The sequence below is a fragment of the Caenorhabditis elegans genome, chromosome II, assembly GCF_000002985.6.
Source record: "Caenorhabditis elegans chromosome II".
Lineage (NCBI taxonomy): Eukaryota > Metazoa > Nematoda > Chromadorea > Rhabditida > Rhabditidae > Caenorhabditis > Caenorhabditis elegans.
In genome coordinates this window covers 10,470,446-10,486,347 of record NC_003280.10, presented here as the reverse complement: position 1 = coordinate 10,486,347, position 15,902 = coordinate 10,470,446, and the positions used below count along the sequence as shown (strand labels likewise).

General features: G+C 35.7%; 7 protein-coding genes and 2 pseudogenes across 10 annotated transcripts; 7 read left to right on the top strand and 2 right to left on the bottom strand.

Moving 5' to 3' along the window:
- Positions 1–1,733: 1,733 nt before the first annotated feature.
- ZK666.11 (DUF4033 domain-containing protein) lies at positions 1,734–3,826 on the bottom strand (the record flags this gene model as incomplete). 2 transcript variants are annotated; one of them, NM_001267322.4, is made up of 4 exons in its annotated part: positions 1,734–1,892; positions 1,940–2,053; positions 2,178–2,317; positions 3,715–3,826. In NM_001267322.4, the coding sequence occupies 4 exons, from the start codon at positions 3,761–3,763 to the stop codon at positions 1,875–1,877; spliced, it is 321 nt and encodes a 106-aa protein (NP_001254251.1). In that variant the 3' UTR covers positions 1,734–1,874. The 2 variants fall into 2 exon arrangements, with proteins under 2 accessions (NP_001254251.1, NP_001254252.1); NM_001267323.2 differs by lacking the exon at positions 3,715–3,826 and adding an exon at positions 2,362–2,434.
- A 647-nt stretch (positions 3,827–4,473) lies between these two features.
- On the top strand, positions 4,474–6,305 carry clec-60 (VWFA domain-containing protein). Its single transcript, NM_063858.4, has 6 exons — positions 4,474–4,570; positions 4,715–4,857; positions 4,904–5,017; positions 5,179–5,378; positions 5,426–5,628; positions 5,676–6,305. The coding sequence occupies exons 1-6, from the start codon at positions 4,531–4,533 to the stop codon at positions 6,194–6,196; spliced, it is 1,221 nt and encodes a 406-aa protein (NP_496259.1). The 5' UTR covers positions 4,474–4,530; the 3' UTR covers positions 6,197–6,305.
- ZK666.13 lies at positions 6,267–6,428 on the top strand (annotated as a pseudogene). The gene has a single exon. A coding segment is annotated over exon 1 (162 nt).
- Positions 6,429–6,899: 471 nt separating this feature from the next.
- Positions 6,900–8,344, top strand: clec-59 (VWFA domain-containing protein; the record flags this gene model as incomplete). Its single annotated transcript, NM_063857.2, has 6 exons — positions 6,900–6,939; positions 6,987–7,105; positions 7,154–7,267; positions 7,313–7,512; positions 7,560–7,756; positions 7,806–8,344. 6 exons carry the CDS (start codon positions 6,900–6,902, stop codon positions 8,324–8,326), a joined length of 1,191 nt encoding a protein of 396 aa, NP_496258.1. The 3' UTR covers positions 8,327–8,344.
- Positions 8,345–8,654: 310 nt separating this feature from the next.
- Positions 8,655–9,089, bottom strand: ZK666.4 (Pepsin-I3 domain-containing protein; the record flags this gene model as incomplete). Its single annotated transcript, NM_063856.3, has 1 exon — positions 8,655–9,089. One exon carries the CDS (start codon positions 9,087–9,089, stop codon positions 8,655–8,657), a length of 435 nt encoding a protein of 144 aa, NP_496257.1.
- Positions 9,090–10,208: 1,119 nt separating this feature from the next.
- On the top strand, positions 10,209–12,127 carry clec-58 (VWFA domain-containing protein; the record flags this gene model as incomplete). The annotated part of the gene is made up of 9 exons (NM_063855.1): positions 10,209–10,248; positions 10,328–10,467; positions 10,514–10,728; positions 10,831–10,929; positions 11,154–11,353; positions 11,401–11,595; positions 11,720–11,832; positions 11,878–11,970; positions 12,029–12,127. The coding sequence occupies 9 exons, from the start codon at positions 10,209–10,211 to the stop codon at positions 12,125–12,127; spliced, it is 1,194 nt and encodes a 397-aa protein (NP_496256.1).
- A 494-nt stretch (positions 12,128–12,621) lies between these two features.
- Positions 12,622–13,909, top strand: sri-8 (annotated as a pseudogene). The gene is made up of 6 exons: positions 12,622–12,759; positions 12,806–13,021; positions 13,071–13,199; positions 13,243–13,364; positions 13,515–13,708; positions 13,756–13,909. Coding segments are annotated over exons 1-6 (953 nt in total).
- A 548-nt stretch (positions 13,910–14,457) lies between these two features.
- Positions 14,458–14,652, top strand: ZK666.2 (Spore coat protein; the record flags this gene model as incomplete). Its single annotated transcript, NM_063853.3, has 1 exon — positions 14,458–14,652. One exon carries the CDS (start codon positions 14,458–14,460, stop codon positions 14,650–14,652), a length of 195 nt encoding a protein of 64 aa, NP_496254.1.
- A 348-nt stretch (positions 14,653–15,000) lies between these two features.
- On the top strand, positions 15,001–15,414 carry ZK666.1 (Pepsin-I3 domain-containing protein; the record flags this gene model as incomplete). The annotated part of the gene is made up of 1 exon (NM_063852.3): positions 15,001–15,414. One exon carries the CDS (start codon positions 15,001–15,003, stop codon positions 15,412–15,414), a length of 414 nt encoding a protein of 137 aa, NP_496253.1.
- Between the last annotated feature and the right edge of the window lie 488 nt (positions 15,415–15,902).

The following is a 15,902-nucleotide window of genomic DNA, read 5'->3' as shown; positions in this document are numbered from 1 at the left end:
AATTGGCTATTTACCAAAAGTTTTGTACATAAATTGAGGTCAGAGGCTAGGCCACATATTTTGGCCTCAAGCGCTCAGAATTTGCTCTACCGTGCTCATAATTAATTGGAAAATTTTTAGAAGTTGCCAAACCCATCGTTTGCCAATGTTTGAACTAAAAATGTTTATTCGCATTTTTATTGACACTTATAGTTTATTTGAGCAGAGTACAAGTCTTTAAATTTTTACAACTGTTTGATAAAAGTACTCTGACTTTACAAATGCAAAAATATATCATTGTGAGGTCATATCAACAACAAATACGAACATGGTAATGTCTACAGCATGTACTTCAGCACAACAATATTTTTAGACAATTTGTCACAATGTTGCAAATAGTACAACTACATGTTGAACGGAAGAACCAAAAGGCTAAAGTCACAATCACAACCACCTCCGGTACAGAAGCGCTCAATAAATCAAATTTTGAGTGATAATAGTAAATTATCGCATTTGCATTTTCCATACGCTTCGTATCATAATTGTCACAGTACAAAAGCGCTATCATGTGCGGTTATAGTTGGTGGTGTGTGACGTCACACCTCACATCAAACTCGATTTTCGTAATCATTCCGGGTTACTGTCATGGTACGGTAGGTTACAATTGTGGAACATGGGCTTAGTAAATGTAATTTTGTGAGCCGTAAGGACAAACTAGCTCCTCGTAACTTGAAGATTATCATTAATTTTCTATATATTGAATTTCAAAACGGAGATACACTAGGAAGATGTACTTTGCTTCACTTTATAAAATACTCGAACATCAGAACACCGTAAAAGTGAAAGCCTGATAATATGTAATGAAGCTAGGAAATTTCAATTTTTTAAACATTCAAAACTTGAAACAATAGAGACCGACCTTCACAGGTACAATCCGTTTCTTTGATTTCATTTTTTTCAGATTTTCTTCAAAAGCTATACGTAAACATTTTGTAAGTTTTTGGAATAAAATTGTAATTGTTTTATATCTGAAAGTTCTAGATTGAGCTGGGTAAAACATTTCCAGATTTGTTTTTCAAAACGTATAGCTTCCAAAAAGTGTCCAAAATTTTCAGCTACGGTCAAAGCAAAAACATAAAATTACCAAAAATTAAAAAAATTACCTTGCCAAAAAGGTTTGACTAATCTAGTAAAATAGCAAGTGTGAAAATGCTCACAGATTCAAATTTGGAAATACAAAAGCTACACCCAATTTCTGACAGTAGAACAAAGTGTTCCCAGAAGTCATATAATCGCATTCTTATGTACAGTAGATTTGCATCAAATTGATAGTTGAGAGAGGATTATTTTCTACTGAAAATTTCATTTTTTCAGTCCCACTTTCTATGCATAACGCATTACAGCAAGAATGGATGTGGCACACTGTAAAATTTAGAACTAAGGCAATTTGAACCTCTTATCAGTAGAAAACATCCAAAGATCATAAAAAACTGTGTTTGAAAAATTTATTGAACTGCCCATATTGTACATTTCCCATCAGAGTGAAGACAGTAATGAAGCAACAAAAAAGCACCATGAGCACGCATTAAAAATCCAAGCAGGTGACGCAGTCCAAAATGGATTACACCTAAGGAAAACTTGATGTAACACTAATTTTTTAAATGAAGCCAATCAAATTTTTTCAACTCTCTGAATTTTTTTTGTCAAAATTTTTTGGCAAATTCGCTCATTTGGGAAATTCGTGTATCAAACAAAAACGGTAAAATTTTATATTAAGATTGAGAACTTGTGTTTAATGATTAAATTGCATTCAATGCAAACTTTAGATTTGGAAAATATTAATGTCTCGCCCCTGCTCTCTTTAACTCTTCTCGAAAATCCACCAACCACATTCTTCATTTATGAAGCGTTTCCTAAAATGTTTCCATGAAATATTTACATTGAGATATTTCTCAAAAACCTGAAAGTCTCGTTTTGTCCGTCTTGCACCTTTTCTGGGTTTCTTTTTCTCTAAAATTGGCTTGAATGTTCCACCGGTTATTACTTTGAATTCCTTGTCCACTTCTGAACAGATCTGGAACGAAATGTTCAAATTTTAAAAGTGTGAAAGGATTGCGACCTTCGCCTGCCGTATGGCTACTTGCAAGACCATTTGGGGTATTTCTACCAGAGAAAGTAATGAAATTATTAAAGTTTACCTTTTGATTATCATTGACTTGAAATCCATCAATGTTTGCTTTTGAAGTAAGTCCCAATTGATTCCGTAAACCAGTTGGACATTGAATTATTTTATATTCCGGATAACATTGACATTTACCAAGACAATCAAACACTTGACCTAAAATCAAAGTCAAAGTGCAGTGAAAAACGTTTTAAACCAACTTTTAGCTGAAACAAAACCAGAAAATACAACTAAAATAAAATAAATCTGGCTGGATGAAAAGTGTTCGAACATTTTTGAAGTTATTGGGTTAGCCAGTCACTCGATAAGTTGAAATTTCAAAGGAACAGCTGTTCATTTTTTTTTACTTTGTTTTTATTTCATGTGATCTCCTCTCAGTGAGCTCTTGGACGTATGACACTAAAGTTAAGGCAAAAATACATTATATGTGAGTTCAATTTTGCAAGAAATCGCGGCATACACACATTTATACTTCTTTTACAATTACACTACTGCGTTTTAATTGGCATTACCAAATATTTCCGAGTTACATACCGTATATCTTCTATTAATATGGCCTCCCTATTAGACTTGCACTCCCTATTAGTATTGCCCCTCGGAGACCTTCCGAAAATTAGTATTGCACTCCCTATTAGTCTTGCACTCTCTAATAGTCTTGCGTTAACTTTTTTGTATTGCAAACCCGTCTCGCTAATTTCAGGATTTCAACAACATTTTTTGCCTATTTTGCAACAGTTTTCACATCATTTCTACGAGGTTGAAGTTTTTGAACTTATATGAAAATCAAATTTTCTGAATTTTTACATATGATTCGAATTTTTTCAGGAAAAAACTAGTAAGCTCAAAGTCAGAAAATGTTCTGAAAATTAGTATTGCACTCCCTAATAGTCTTGCACTCCCTATTAGTATTGCAAGCGGGAAGACCATCGAAAAATAGTATTGCAGCCATATTAATAGAAGAAATACGGTAATTGTTTACACCTCTTCCCATTCAGTTGTTTCTTCCACTCTTATCAGTTTTCCGTTATGTCAAACCGTGCCCTTTTACAGGCACGGGAAACAGAACAAAATGTATTCAGAACGCAATAAAATTGCATACTAGACTGTTCACATACAGGAAGTTACGTGACTTTTGAGAAAAAGGTATTTTTCTGGAATTTGAAAAATGTTATACATTTGTGAGCATATTAAAATGTTTACAGCAAGATGCTTTAACGTCAATGTTAAGAATGTGAAATTGATTTTTCAAACATTCGGAATTAAGAGCAATTTTCCAGGAATATGAAATCTATGTCATTTTAACTTGATTTAAGCAGTCATAGTGGTAAAAATATGCAAATAATTCATCGTGAATCTACGTTTAAATTTTAAAGGAAATTATGAGAGAGTGCTATATTAAAATGAAGCAAAACAATTTAGGAAGCAAATATTTTTGTCTTCAAAACTAAGCATTTTACTATATTTTTTTCTGGTTTTCAGAATGTCATAAAAAATATATTTAGTTAAGTCAATTCCAGCAATAAAAACATTCAACAAACTTTTCTACTACATACAAGCTTCGTTGCAAAATATCGCCTTTGAGTCGTCTGAGTGGACTTTCATTTTTCACAAGTAACGATCCTTTTCAATAGTTGTTGAAAAACATCAGAAGTTTCAGCGCAAGAAGATGATATTTTGAAACCTGAAGAAATACTAGCCTGGAAACCGAAAATTGCTTTACATAAAGTGTGGTTAGTGTTTATGGGGAAGTTGTGCAATAACTGTTATCAAAAATATTTCGAAATCGCTCATTCGGTACTTTCAGTTATTGGCGCCAAAATACGCCGGAACGAGAGATAAGAATCTCTGAATTCGCCTGGAATGAATTCTCAAGCACATATGACCATTACGGGTGTGGTCATGATCTTTTCGAGCCGAGCTTGTGGAACTTTTTAATTGCTTTAGAAACGATTATACGATTTGTAGATCAAAGTAAACAGGTTTTCGGTAATTATCAGTACCGATTTCACGGAAGAGAGAGAGAGAGTAAGATGGACAATATAAAAGAAGTGGTGATAAGTGTGATAGAGCATCTTCCCCTCTTTGGCATCCTTGACTAGTGTTCAACCACTTTACTGATGAAGTTTCTTTGCCCAATTCCGTCAATTTTTGCCGATAGGGAATCCATGTTGGCGGCAAAAGGCCTGCCTGCCTGACCTCAATGCGACTTTGTTTTTCATTTATTTTTTTGATTTTCATAAAATAAGGCAGGCGCCTATCACGCCTGCCTGCTATAGAACATTGTTCAGGATTTGCGTTTGTTCATGTTATCATGTTTCAGGTAAAGGTTGGGCAAGAAGTTGGATTTCACTTTTATTGCAATTCTCACAATGAAACTCACATTTCTTATTGTCTTGATTGGAGTGTACGGTAGGTCAAATAGTCCCTCACAGAACTATAAAACTTTTTAGCTACATATCTGAAATCTAATTATACCTGCTTAAAAAAATTGCCTTAACTAAGTGGTCCCCCTCCTGGAAATTACGCTCCGCCACTTGATTTACGTTATTTCAGCGTGCTCTGCTCAGGATTCTTCCACAACTCCGTCTCCTTCCTATACCGACCGTCGATGCGGTGAAGACTTGGGAAATCTTTGGTTGGATGTGGTAGCTGTGGTGGACAACTCGATTGGAATGACAAATGGAGGATTGACAAGTGTAGGCAAACTAATTGCAAAAATGACTATTTTATGAGGAATTCCAGATTGCCGCTAATATTGCTTCAGTCGTCAGTAGTGGTACTCGAATTGGAACAAATCCTTCTGAGCCAAGAACCACAAGACTTGGATTAGTAACCTACAACAAAGCTGCGGCGATTGTAAGATTTTAATTCAATAGTTTTAAGTCACAATTGTTGCATCAAGAAAAACTACAGTAACTTCTTTCATGAACTGGGAATTATTATGTATTTACAAACTTCCACCAACCATACTCCACGTTATCAGTATCAAAATCTTCGAGACATTAAAAATGTTACAGCAAGCCGATCTTAACCAATACCAATCACTCGATGACGTCTACGATAATGTTTTCCGTGCTCTTTCGTCAGTCAGCACTTCCGAAGAGTCATATCTAGCAAATGGGCTTGCAAGAGCAGAAGATGTACTTGAAGCCGGCAAACAAGGGTACAACCGTACTCATTATCAGAGAGTTGTGATTGTCTATGCATCAGCTTACAAGTATGTTCTTTAGACAGTTTGTGCAACCATTTATTGCTTGTCTTTAGGGGATCCGGAGCCTTGGACCCAGTGCCAGTTGCTGAAAGACTGAAAACTTCTGGAGTGACTGTTATTACTGTGGCATATGATCAAGACGGAGACGGTGCTCTTCTTGCAGATCTGGCAAAGATTGCATCTCCACCATACAACTTCACGAATACCGAAGACAACGGGCAAGTTATTGGAGAGATTCAGGATGCTTTGCTGCAAGGTTTGTTAAAGGAACTTATATTATATAGCAATACAAACTATTTTCAGTGAACTGTTTCTGCCGAAACTCGTGGATTCAATACCGTGTATCTTACACTGATGTTCACTCCTACCGCTACGGTGTCTGCATTCTTCCAGTCGGTTTCAATGCGGTATGGCGCGCTGCCAAATCTTCATGCATGAACCGAAATGCATATCTTGTCACTGAATTCGATTCGAACAAACACGATTATGTCCTGACTGCAGTGAGCAATTACACAGGATTCAGTGTACCTCTAACTTATCACAACGGACTCAGTATGGTCAAAGGTGTCTGGGTATGGGATCAACCACAAGGAATGCCTCAACCACAGCTTCAAAGTTATGCAGGATGGAATCCAGGATATCCCATTTCGGACTCTACTCTCACAGGAGTTCTGAATCAACAATCAAGTGTGCAACTGCAGTCTGGATGGCAGAATATCAAGCCACTGACGACTGGAGCCAATTATGTTTGTGAAACGGCATCTTGCGATACTGATAATTACTGCACCGAAGCTGGACTTGCTGAAATTTCCGTAAAACACTAATATACACGATACATACTTGTTGTTGTATAATAATAAATTCTGATTCTACAGACCGTATTTATTTTATTAGTACTGCTTCTCCCTCTTTGTAATAAAAATTTGGAATCCAGGTGTTTCAAACCAACGAATAAGCGGACTTTTGGTGACTGGATGGCAGAATATTAAACCATTCAATGCAGATGTTTGTGAGACTGCGTCTTGTGATACTGATAATTCAACTCTTAGTTTGTGAAGTTAAATTTCTAACAATCTAGCAAAAACTGAAATAAATTTATTCGGCTTTTCTCAATAAATAATTAACTTTCTTTTTTCTCTTTTCGTTTGCTACAACTTAAAAAATTTTTAGCAACACTGTTCACCAATAATTTTGAAGGAAAAATTACGTTAACCAATTGTTTCACAACAAATGAAATCTCCCGTACTTTTTCAATTAGTACGGCATTTCAAAACATTGCAACTACTTTTCAAAAATAGTAGTACGAAAATAAGTTACCAGTGGTGTTATCAGTTAAATAATTCCTCAATACAACAAAGTTTCATCCGTTGGTTTTTTTTGAAAACAAGAGACAGTAATAAGGTGTGTCTGGGATACTTCAATTCAAACATACACTCTGCATCTTGTGTATTATCATTTTAATGAAACTTCCATGTGTATAAAAGAGAGAATGAATTGAGAAAAATAATCATTCATTTGTTTGCAAAAATGAGTAAAAACATTTGTTTGCTCTTCTTCTTGTTTCATGGTAAGTCTTATTTCAATCAATTACCTGCCAAAATTAGTAACTTTTAGCATACCTTTCTTCGTCCTATACGGATCGCATATGTGGACAAGATTTGAGTAATTTATGGTTGGATGTTGTAGCTGTTGTGGATAACTCTGCTGGAATGACCAAGGGAGGATTGACAAGTGTACGGTAATTCTAATCAAATTATTCTATTGAAAAGAGCATATTTCAGGTCGCTGCAAATATTGCTTCCATATTCAGTAAAAATACACAGATTGGCACTAATCCGACAAGTCCAAAGACTACAAGACTAGCACTAGTGACATACAATGTTGATGCCACAACTGTAAGCGTTTCCCTAAACTGTTGTTCCTCATTAGTATTGTTCCAGGCGGCGGATCTAAACAAGTTCCAATCAATTGATGATATCTATAGTGGAATTAACTCTGCTTTGGCAACAATAAGCTCTTCTGAAGAATCATATCTTGCCAGAGGGCTTTCACAAGCCGAGAAGGTTTTTCAAGCGGGAAAGCATGGATTTAACCGTGCTCATTATCAGAAGGTTGTGATTGTATATGCATCTACATACAAGTGAGTTGCATTTTTTGGAATCCCAACTAAAAACCAAAAAATTTCAGAGGAAGTGGAGACTTGAATCCAGTTCCAGTTGCTCAACGCTTGAAAACCTCTGGAGTTACAATTATCACCGTGGCATATGATCAAAATAAAGACGGAGACATTCTTGTTGATCTCGAGAAAATTGCAACTCCTTATCACAATCTCTCGAATGAAAATTTGAATGTTATCGGAGAAATTCAAGGATTTTTACTTCAAGGTATCTCAAACTGAGTTGATTTTATAAAGAAATAACACGTATTGTTCAGCAAATTGCTTCTGTCCAACTTCTTGGATTCAATACCGTGCTTTGCATGATGACGTGGATTCTTACCGTTACGGAATCTGCATTCTTCCAGTTGGATTGACTGCCGTCTGGCGTGCTGCTCAATTATCATGCCGTAATAGATGGAGAAATTCATATCTTCTCAATGAATATGACAACAGGAAACACAATTTTGTTATATCATCTGTCAAAAACTTCTCTGGTTTCCATTTTCCATTAAGCTATCACATCGGACTGAACAAGGTCAATGGAATGTGGCAGTGGGATCAGCCACAAGATTGGACACAACCACAACTTCAGAACTATGAAATCTGGAATTCAGGATATCCAATATCTGATTCCTCGTTGACAACTGTTTTGAATCGACAGACAACTGTTGATTTGGAAATTGGATGGCAAAACGTTCATCAATTCGCAGCTGCCTCCAACTATGTATGTGAAACTGCTGCTTGTGACACTAATAACTACTGTTCCTCTGGAGGTGATTCCATTTCAAACCATTAGTTTTATATGTAATTTATTATTATTAATGTTGATTTTCTTCATACTATGTACAATTGTTGTCAAACAAATAAATTCAATTCTTTGATTGCTTTTAATTTAATGAATAAAATTGTGAGACAAACTTTAACGATCTTTCAGTTATACTGATTAATTTATTGATTAGGAATTAGAAAGGACAACAATAAAAAACACGGGAAATTTTGCTTTAAGCGGAAAATTACAAAATATTGAACAAGATAAAAGGTAAGAAAAAATAAATAAATGACCGGCAAATGAAAAGTACAGAAAACAAATTGGCACTTGGAGAGTTGTAAGAGTTAATGAGAAATTATTGAAACTTAGAAGTATGAGTAGACTTCTTCTTGATTTCCTTGGCGAGCTTTGGGTTGTAGAATGGATTGGCAACGAGTTTCATAGTTGTCTTGGAAGCAACATATTCTGGATCAAAGAATGGGTTTGGAATGAGATGGGCTGGAGCAGGAGATGTTGAAGCTGATTGTCCAGTTGAAGTGTCTCCACTGCAGAATCCGGAGTCCATTCCAGTGTCACTGAAGCAGGCATCATCGGAGAATTGTTCCTGATTGGCCAAGTTCTCGTAGTAACGGTACTCTTCTTGTCTCTCCATCATGAAAACAGCCATTTTTCGAGCATGCTCATCAAGGCAAGATTTCTGATGAGTACTGAGACGCTTATTACGGGGGAAGAATTGGAAGATGGAAGCATTGTTGTAGAGAGCAAAGGAAGGAATTTGAGTGTATTCCATTTTGGCAATAATAATAGGAATTAAGAGCAAAAGGCAATGAGAGCTAGGTAGCTAACAACTGGAAGATTTCCAGAATGAATGATACTTTTTCATTCCGGTTGTCCTTATATAGATGGTCCGGTGTGCCACGCTCCTTTTGGATATTAACCAGCGTCTGGCCATTTTCCCACTGTGACAATAGGAGATATAGGTGGGGGATACCTTGCACCTTTTACGATGGGATAGTTTTGATGTGTGGCTATTATTGATCGCTGTAAGTGGGGAGCTGGATGTTCAGACTGGTTCGATCGTTATCTTTATAGATCTGGAAAAAAAGCTTTGTTCAAAAAATGAAAATATCAAGGACGATGGTATTATTCCTGTTGGGGGTGACGATTATATTCACAACAAAATCATTGAGATTGTGGAGGCGAATATTGTTCCGGCATATCTGGGGAAAATATTAAATAGCATAAAAATAAAGTGTTACTTCAAATTTGGGGATAATTGATATAATTTCTATATTGGTTTTTTTTTAAAGAAGGGTTTTTTCATCATTCCCTTACAAAATATGCTATCCTATATTTTTTGAAGATGTTTCAATGATTGATCCCTCTTTGATAATATTGAATCAAAACTACATTTTTTTTTTGGCTGAAAAGTCATTGATAAGAGACTCCATTTTTCCAACTAAAATACACATAATGGTTCAAACGATCGTAACCACGCCTTTGACATTTAGAAACTACAAATGATGGGAGCTTCTTAGTTTGGTGATAATTCTTATCAACTTTCTTATCTGTTTTGACAACAGAAAAGTTTTTGAAAGAGAAAGCTAATGAAGTTTGCCTGCAAATTTTGGTAACTTTAAGATTTGAAAATACAAAAATTATAAAAACCGTTGAAGTTTTTCAGGAGTTCAGGACACTGTTTAAGAATTTATGATGCACAGAGACACACCTTCACAAATTTGCAGCTACAAAATGCGATGATTTCTCTTATCTGTCATCTTAGCATTTTGATAAGTTCACGAAGTATGATGACATTAAAATTAATCTAGAGACAAAATTAAAGAAACAAATGAGTATAAAAGATCAGTGAAAATTCAAGAAAGACATTCAAAAACTGAAGCCTCAAAAAATGAATACAGTTTTTGCATGCCTGGCTATTTTTGTTTTTGGTAAGTCACTCTTTTTGTTCACAATGGTTTTTCACATGAAACATTTCCTATCAGATAAAATATAAATTATTTTTTGAAGGGATCTACTGCTCTCCAGTTCCACAAAACGCAGCTGCTTACACCGATCCAGCATGTCCAGGAAATATCAAAAACCTATGGTTGGATGTTGTTGTAGTTGTTGATAGATCCATGCAAATGACAGATGCCCAATTATGGCAGGTTTGTTATTCGATAATTTGAAAAACTATTCAATTCAAAATTCCAGGTTCGACAAACTCTAACTCAAGTTTTTGGGTCGGATATCAGAATCGGAACGGGATATTCGGACAAACGTAGTACATGTGTTGGATTTGTGACATACAATAGTAACGCTACAGTAACCGCTGAACTGGATATTGCAAAAAGTTTCCCCGATATTTATAATATTATTCAAGGATCACTTGTTGATGTCGCATCGACAAATGCCTCATCTCTTGGAGAGTAAGTTTTCGAAAGAACATTAAAAATTTTATACCTAAAATATATTACTATAGTCATTTCCGTATGCTTTATAATTGATAAAATAAAATAAAACAATTACAGAGGACTTTTGGCAGCTCAACGTGTTCTGAATTCCGGAAGACAACGCACCAATCGATATAATGTGAAACAGGTCATTCTTGCATTTGCAGCTGATTTTCAGTATGTTTTTAATTACAATTTTTTGACCAAATTATTTGAAAACTTTTTAATTTTTATAAGGATGAAACGAAGAAAACGAAAAGTTAGTAATAATTTTTTAAAGTATGCACAAAACAATCCTTCCTGTATGACTGTTTGAGTTGGTTGCATTTGAAATATTTTGGTTGTTATTTATCTTGATTCTGAAATTGTTGAAAGCTTTTTTCGGAGCTTAATATTTTCAGGGACGAGTTTAGCAATCTGAATGCAATAGAATTGTCACGTGATCTACAATCAAATGGAATCTCTATAATTACCGTGGCATGCACAAAAGACAGCTATGCACTGCCAAGAATAAATATGTGTGCTACTCCAGGGTATGCTTTTGTCGATGAAATGAATACGTCAAAGCTTGTAAAACAATTGACAGGTGCTCTTATAAACAGTAAGTACATTTTTTGTGGTTCTGGAATTATTTTGATAATTTTTCAGTTAACTGCTTCTGCCCAGAAGATTGGGTTCAATACACGGGATCGGATAAGAAAAAACTAGGAGTTTGTATCAAGGGATTCGACTTTTCCGGTTCCGCATGGGGATATGACCATGCTGTTCAATATTGTCAGAACCAAGTAAGCAGAGGACATTTGGCTAACGAGTTCAGCAAGGAAAAGCATGACTTCATAAATCGTAAGTCTATTTGCATATAAATAAGTGTTTTTTTCGTGCGGCAGTTTTGAGATTTTAGGAATATGTACCTAATTGATACCGTTTTTCCAATATTCTTGTGAAATTCATTTAATTATTGTTTCAGTCTACATGATGAATACATTCAATCGTGGGATGCATCTTGACTACTCCATTGGACTACGTTATTTAAATTCCACTTGGGTCTGGGAGGAGCCAAAGGGACAACCAAAACTTCCGGTATTGTTTTCATTCATCATCTAATGAAGAGTATATTTTTTATAGTTGAATCCTGATATTTATTCAACATGGGCACCAGGATACCCACAGAAAAACTCAACTGGGCAAGTAGTTGGTGTTAAAGCGAATGGAATTTTGGTAAGTATTTTACTCACGTTGAGTCTGAAACTAACATCAATTTGTTCCTTAATTTCAGACCAATTGGGTGGGCAGTGCAACTTCGGAATGGCTGTTTGTCTGTCAGGTTCAGTCAAGCAGCACAGAGCATTACACAACATATGTGGAGCAGCAGTGATCATTTTTTAAGTTGCTCATTTTTGTATATTCTTAAATTTAAAACAAAACTTGCAACGTCAAATTTCCAGTAATTAATATTAGCGCATTCGATAAGTTTTAGCGATTTTTTCCTGTTTTATGTTCTACTGATGTTAAAAATATTCATATTTCCACGGCAGCATTGAAATAATTTTTAATCATTTTTCCAATAGTCGTACTCTACGTTTAGAGCATTATTAACATGGCCAATCTAAAAAATTTCGATCTTTTGGTCCAGAAAAAAACCAGAAAGCACAGAAAAACCACAAATCAGAAAAACGACAACCCAGATACGTAAAGAACAGGTGAATTCAAATCTGTCATTTTTCAAACTTTTACTTCTTATTTTAGCACTCAACCTTTCATATTTGATCTCAAAATCACACATCTCCGAGTGAAAATATTTAGTTGCGTTTGTTCCTGAAAGTTATTAAAACTTTCCATTGATTTCCAAACTTCAAAAAACAATGAAATGCTGCTCCAAATGGATTTTTATTAACGTTACATTTAATCGGAGGCGTTTCACTACTGATGAATCTTTTGGCAATGTATATGATATGGTTCCAGTCAGCAGGCATGTATGGATATAGACATTGTCTTACATATGTGCAGGTAGGATTTTTTGCTAGCATATGTGTTGTTAGAAAAAAATATTCAGATAGTTTCCTTCTTAGTTGAAATCATTATGGCATGGATGATTCCACTCCATATTTTCTTTCCACTGGTAGCTGCCATTACGTTGAGAGAAGGTCATCGCATAATAATGAGTAATCAAATGGCTCTCACAATATGGATATTCCTGCTCTGTCTTGTTCTTCCGGCGAGTATAACTTGTTTTATCTACAGACATGATGCAGCTTTGCAAATCAATGAAGTGGGTCTCGAAAGTTTTTTCTCAAATGTTTTCCATAGCAATATTGTAGAACAACTCCAGTAAATATTCCCACAAAAAACTTGCCATGATTTTAAATCACATTTTCCCATTTCTCACCGCCATCGGCACCTCAAATTGTCAAAGTACTATTGAGCAGAAATATGAATATGTGCTGCAGGTGAGAGATATCAGGATACCCATGCATAAAAATTGACATTCAGAATTACCCACAGTGCATATCTTGGGTAGCATCAGAAAATTTCGAGGCGTATGACTATCATGTGAATCCTTGGCTTGTAAGGACGGTTAGTGCGGGGATTGGATTTATGGTCGTCAGTACAATGTGGGTGTTACTAAAATTTGAAATAGTTTGAATGTAGAAACTTGAATTTGAAGGAAAAATAGATTGGAGTATGTCTGTCTAATAAATAGTCTCAGAATGCTTGATTCAAAATCTATACAATAAATAAAAAGTTGAAAGAGTACACTACAGCCATGGCGCCTGTCTTGGCGTTCATACAATGATTGTCCTCCAACGCCTCCGATCCCATATGTCCGTACAAATCTATCAGACGCACCGAACAGCCCTCATAAGTTTAGCAATGCAAATGGCCTGTCCTTGTGTTTTCATTTTTCCGGTTTATTTTTATGCTGTAGTTTCCTGGTTAGAAGCTGTTGAGTTGCAAGGTGAGTTTCTTCTGCAATAAATTCTTTTAACAGGATGATACTTCCAGTATTCGTAGCCTGGTGTCCATGTATAGTGTCAACACATTCACTTTTGCTATGCACTGTGATGATCATGAGGAATAAGAACTACCGTTACGTTTTGAAAGAGAAGCTCTCGAAAGTGTTAAGGCATGTAATGAACATAGATCAATATCTCTGAAGTCAGGTTTCAAGTGATGTGGAGCCAAGTATGATGAGGACAATAACGTAGTGGTAGTTGCTCCTGTCACGACAACCGCCGGAAACCCTATCGCGGCGGCTGCCGTGAAGTCTATTAACAGTCTCCTCTGGTTTTTGTCGTTCTTTATTATGAAAAGGTTTTCTTTTATATACATCAAAATGGGCGGGAAATAGATTGGAATGCACTTAAAGTTGTGGGTGGATACATTCAATTAAAAGATAAGGGGATTGATAAAAATGAAAGTACAAAAAATATAAAATCTGATCCTCTTTGTTGCAGAGGATTAGACAGCTCCAGTTTTACCATAAGCCACCGAAAATATAACAAACAGTTAGTTTTCATTGTTCCAATAAATGTTTCACATGGCATTTAATATATATTTGAATAAATGGAGAGTAAAATTTCATGAAATAAATATATTTTTGCCCGCGTTAATGTGTTTTTTTAAAATTTTAACAAGTAATGTTTTTTCTCTAATTTTTCATATACATAAATTCATTCCTATTTTCTCACCGATTCGATCGAAAGAATGTACGCGCCGGGATATACTCCATATGTTGCTCATGGTTCCCCGTATGGTGCCCCAATGTATGGATCTCCGTATGGATACGGATACGCGTCGCCTGCCTATGTGCAACCAGTTGGACCACCAGTTTATGCTGGACACGGAGGATATTATAATGATGACTGCTGTGGATGCTGCTGTGGAGGATATTACTACTAGCCCTTGATATTTTTTATTATTTGAATAAAGATTTTTTCCCAGAAAAAATAAAGATAAACACTCAAACCAATCTGAACATCCAGCTCCCCACTTACAGCGATCAATAATAGCCACCCATCAAAACTGTCTCATCGTAAAAGGTGCAAGGTATCCCCCACCTATATCTCCTCTTGTCACAGTGGGAAAACGGTCGAACGCTGGTTAACAACCAAATGGGGGCGTGGCACTCAGGCCCGTATATATAAAGACAACCGGAAAAATAAGAATCATTCATTCTGGAAATCTTCCAGTTGTTAGCTACCTAGCTCTTTCTTACTCACAACTTCACTTTCAATTCTCACTGTCAAAATGGAGTACTCTTACATTCCATCTTTCGCCCTTTACAACAATGCTGATATGTTCCAATTCTTCCCTCGTAATAAGCGTCTCAGTACTCATCAGAAATCTTGCCTTGATGAGCATGCTCGGAAAATGGCTGTTTTCATGATGAAGCGACAAGAAGAGTACCGTTACTACGAGAACTTGGCCAATCAGGAACAGTTCTCCGATGATGCCCACTTCAGCGACAATGGAATGGATTCAGGATTCTGCAGTGGAGCGACATCAACTGGACAATCAGCTTCTACATCTCCTGCTCCAGTTCAGCTCATTCCAAATCCATTCTTCGATCCAGAAGCCAAGACTCAATCTCCAGTGAAACTCGTTGACAATCCAGAGCTATTCATGGAATCCAAGAAGAAGTCTGCCCGTATTTCAGCTTAATGTTTAAACATATTCAGTTTCCATTTTTGTGATTTTTATTCTTGATTAATTTGTCGGATCTCATAACCCTCGTAATAATTGTACATTTCAAAATCTCCCTGAAATTCTTTGTGCCGGTTTGTTTACTTTTTTTTTCAATTTTCAAAGAATAAAATTATTCAAATTCAAAACTAATTTTGTGGCAGTTTGCTCAAAAAACACAAATCTTATAAAAAACTACATTTGCAACAAAATTAAAAATCAATTCTACTTACTATTAGAAACGAACAAACTCGCTTGAAACTGAAAATAAGTTTCTCTATTTTTGGAAGACTGAAAACTTTCAAATTACGGTAGTCTTTTATAAAAAACATTGTGAATTCTCATAGTCTAAAGGTCGATTAACAATGATATCATATATTTCTAAATCATAAAGTCCGATATCATCATTGCACCTCCCAAATTTGCAGTTTTTGTATCTGTCTAGCCAACCAACTACGGTTTTCTTT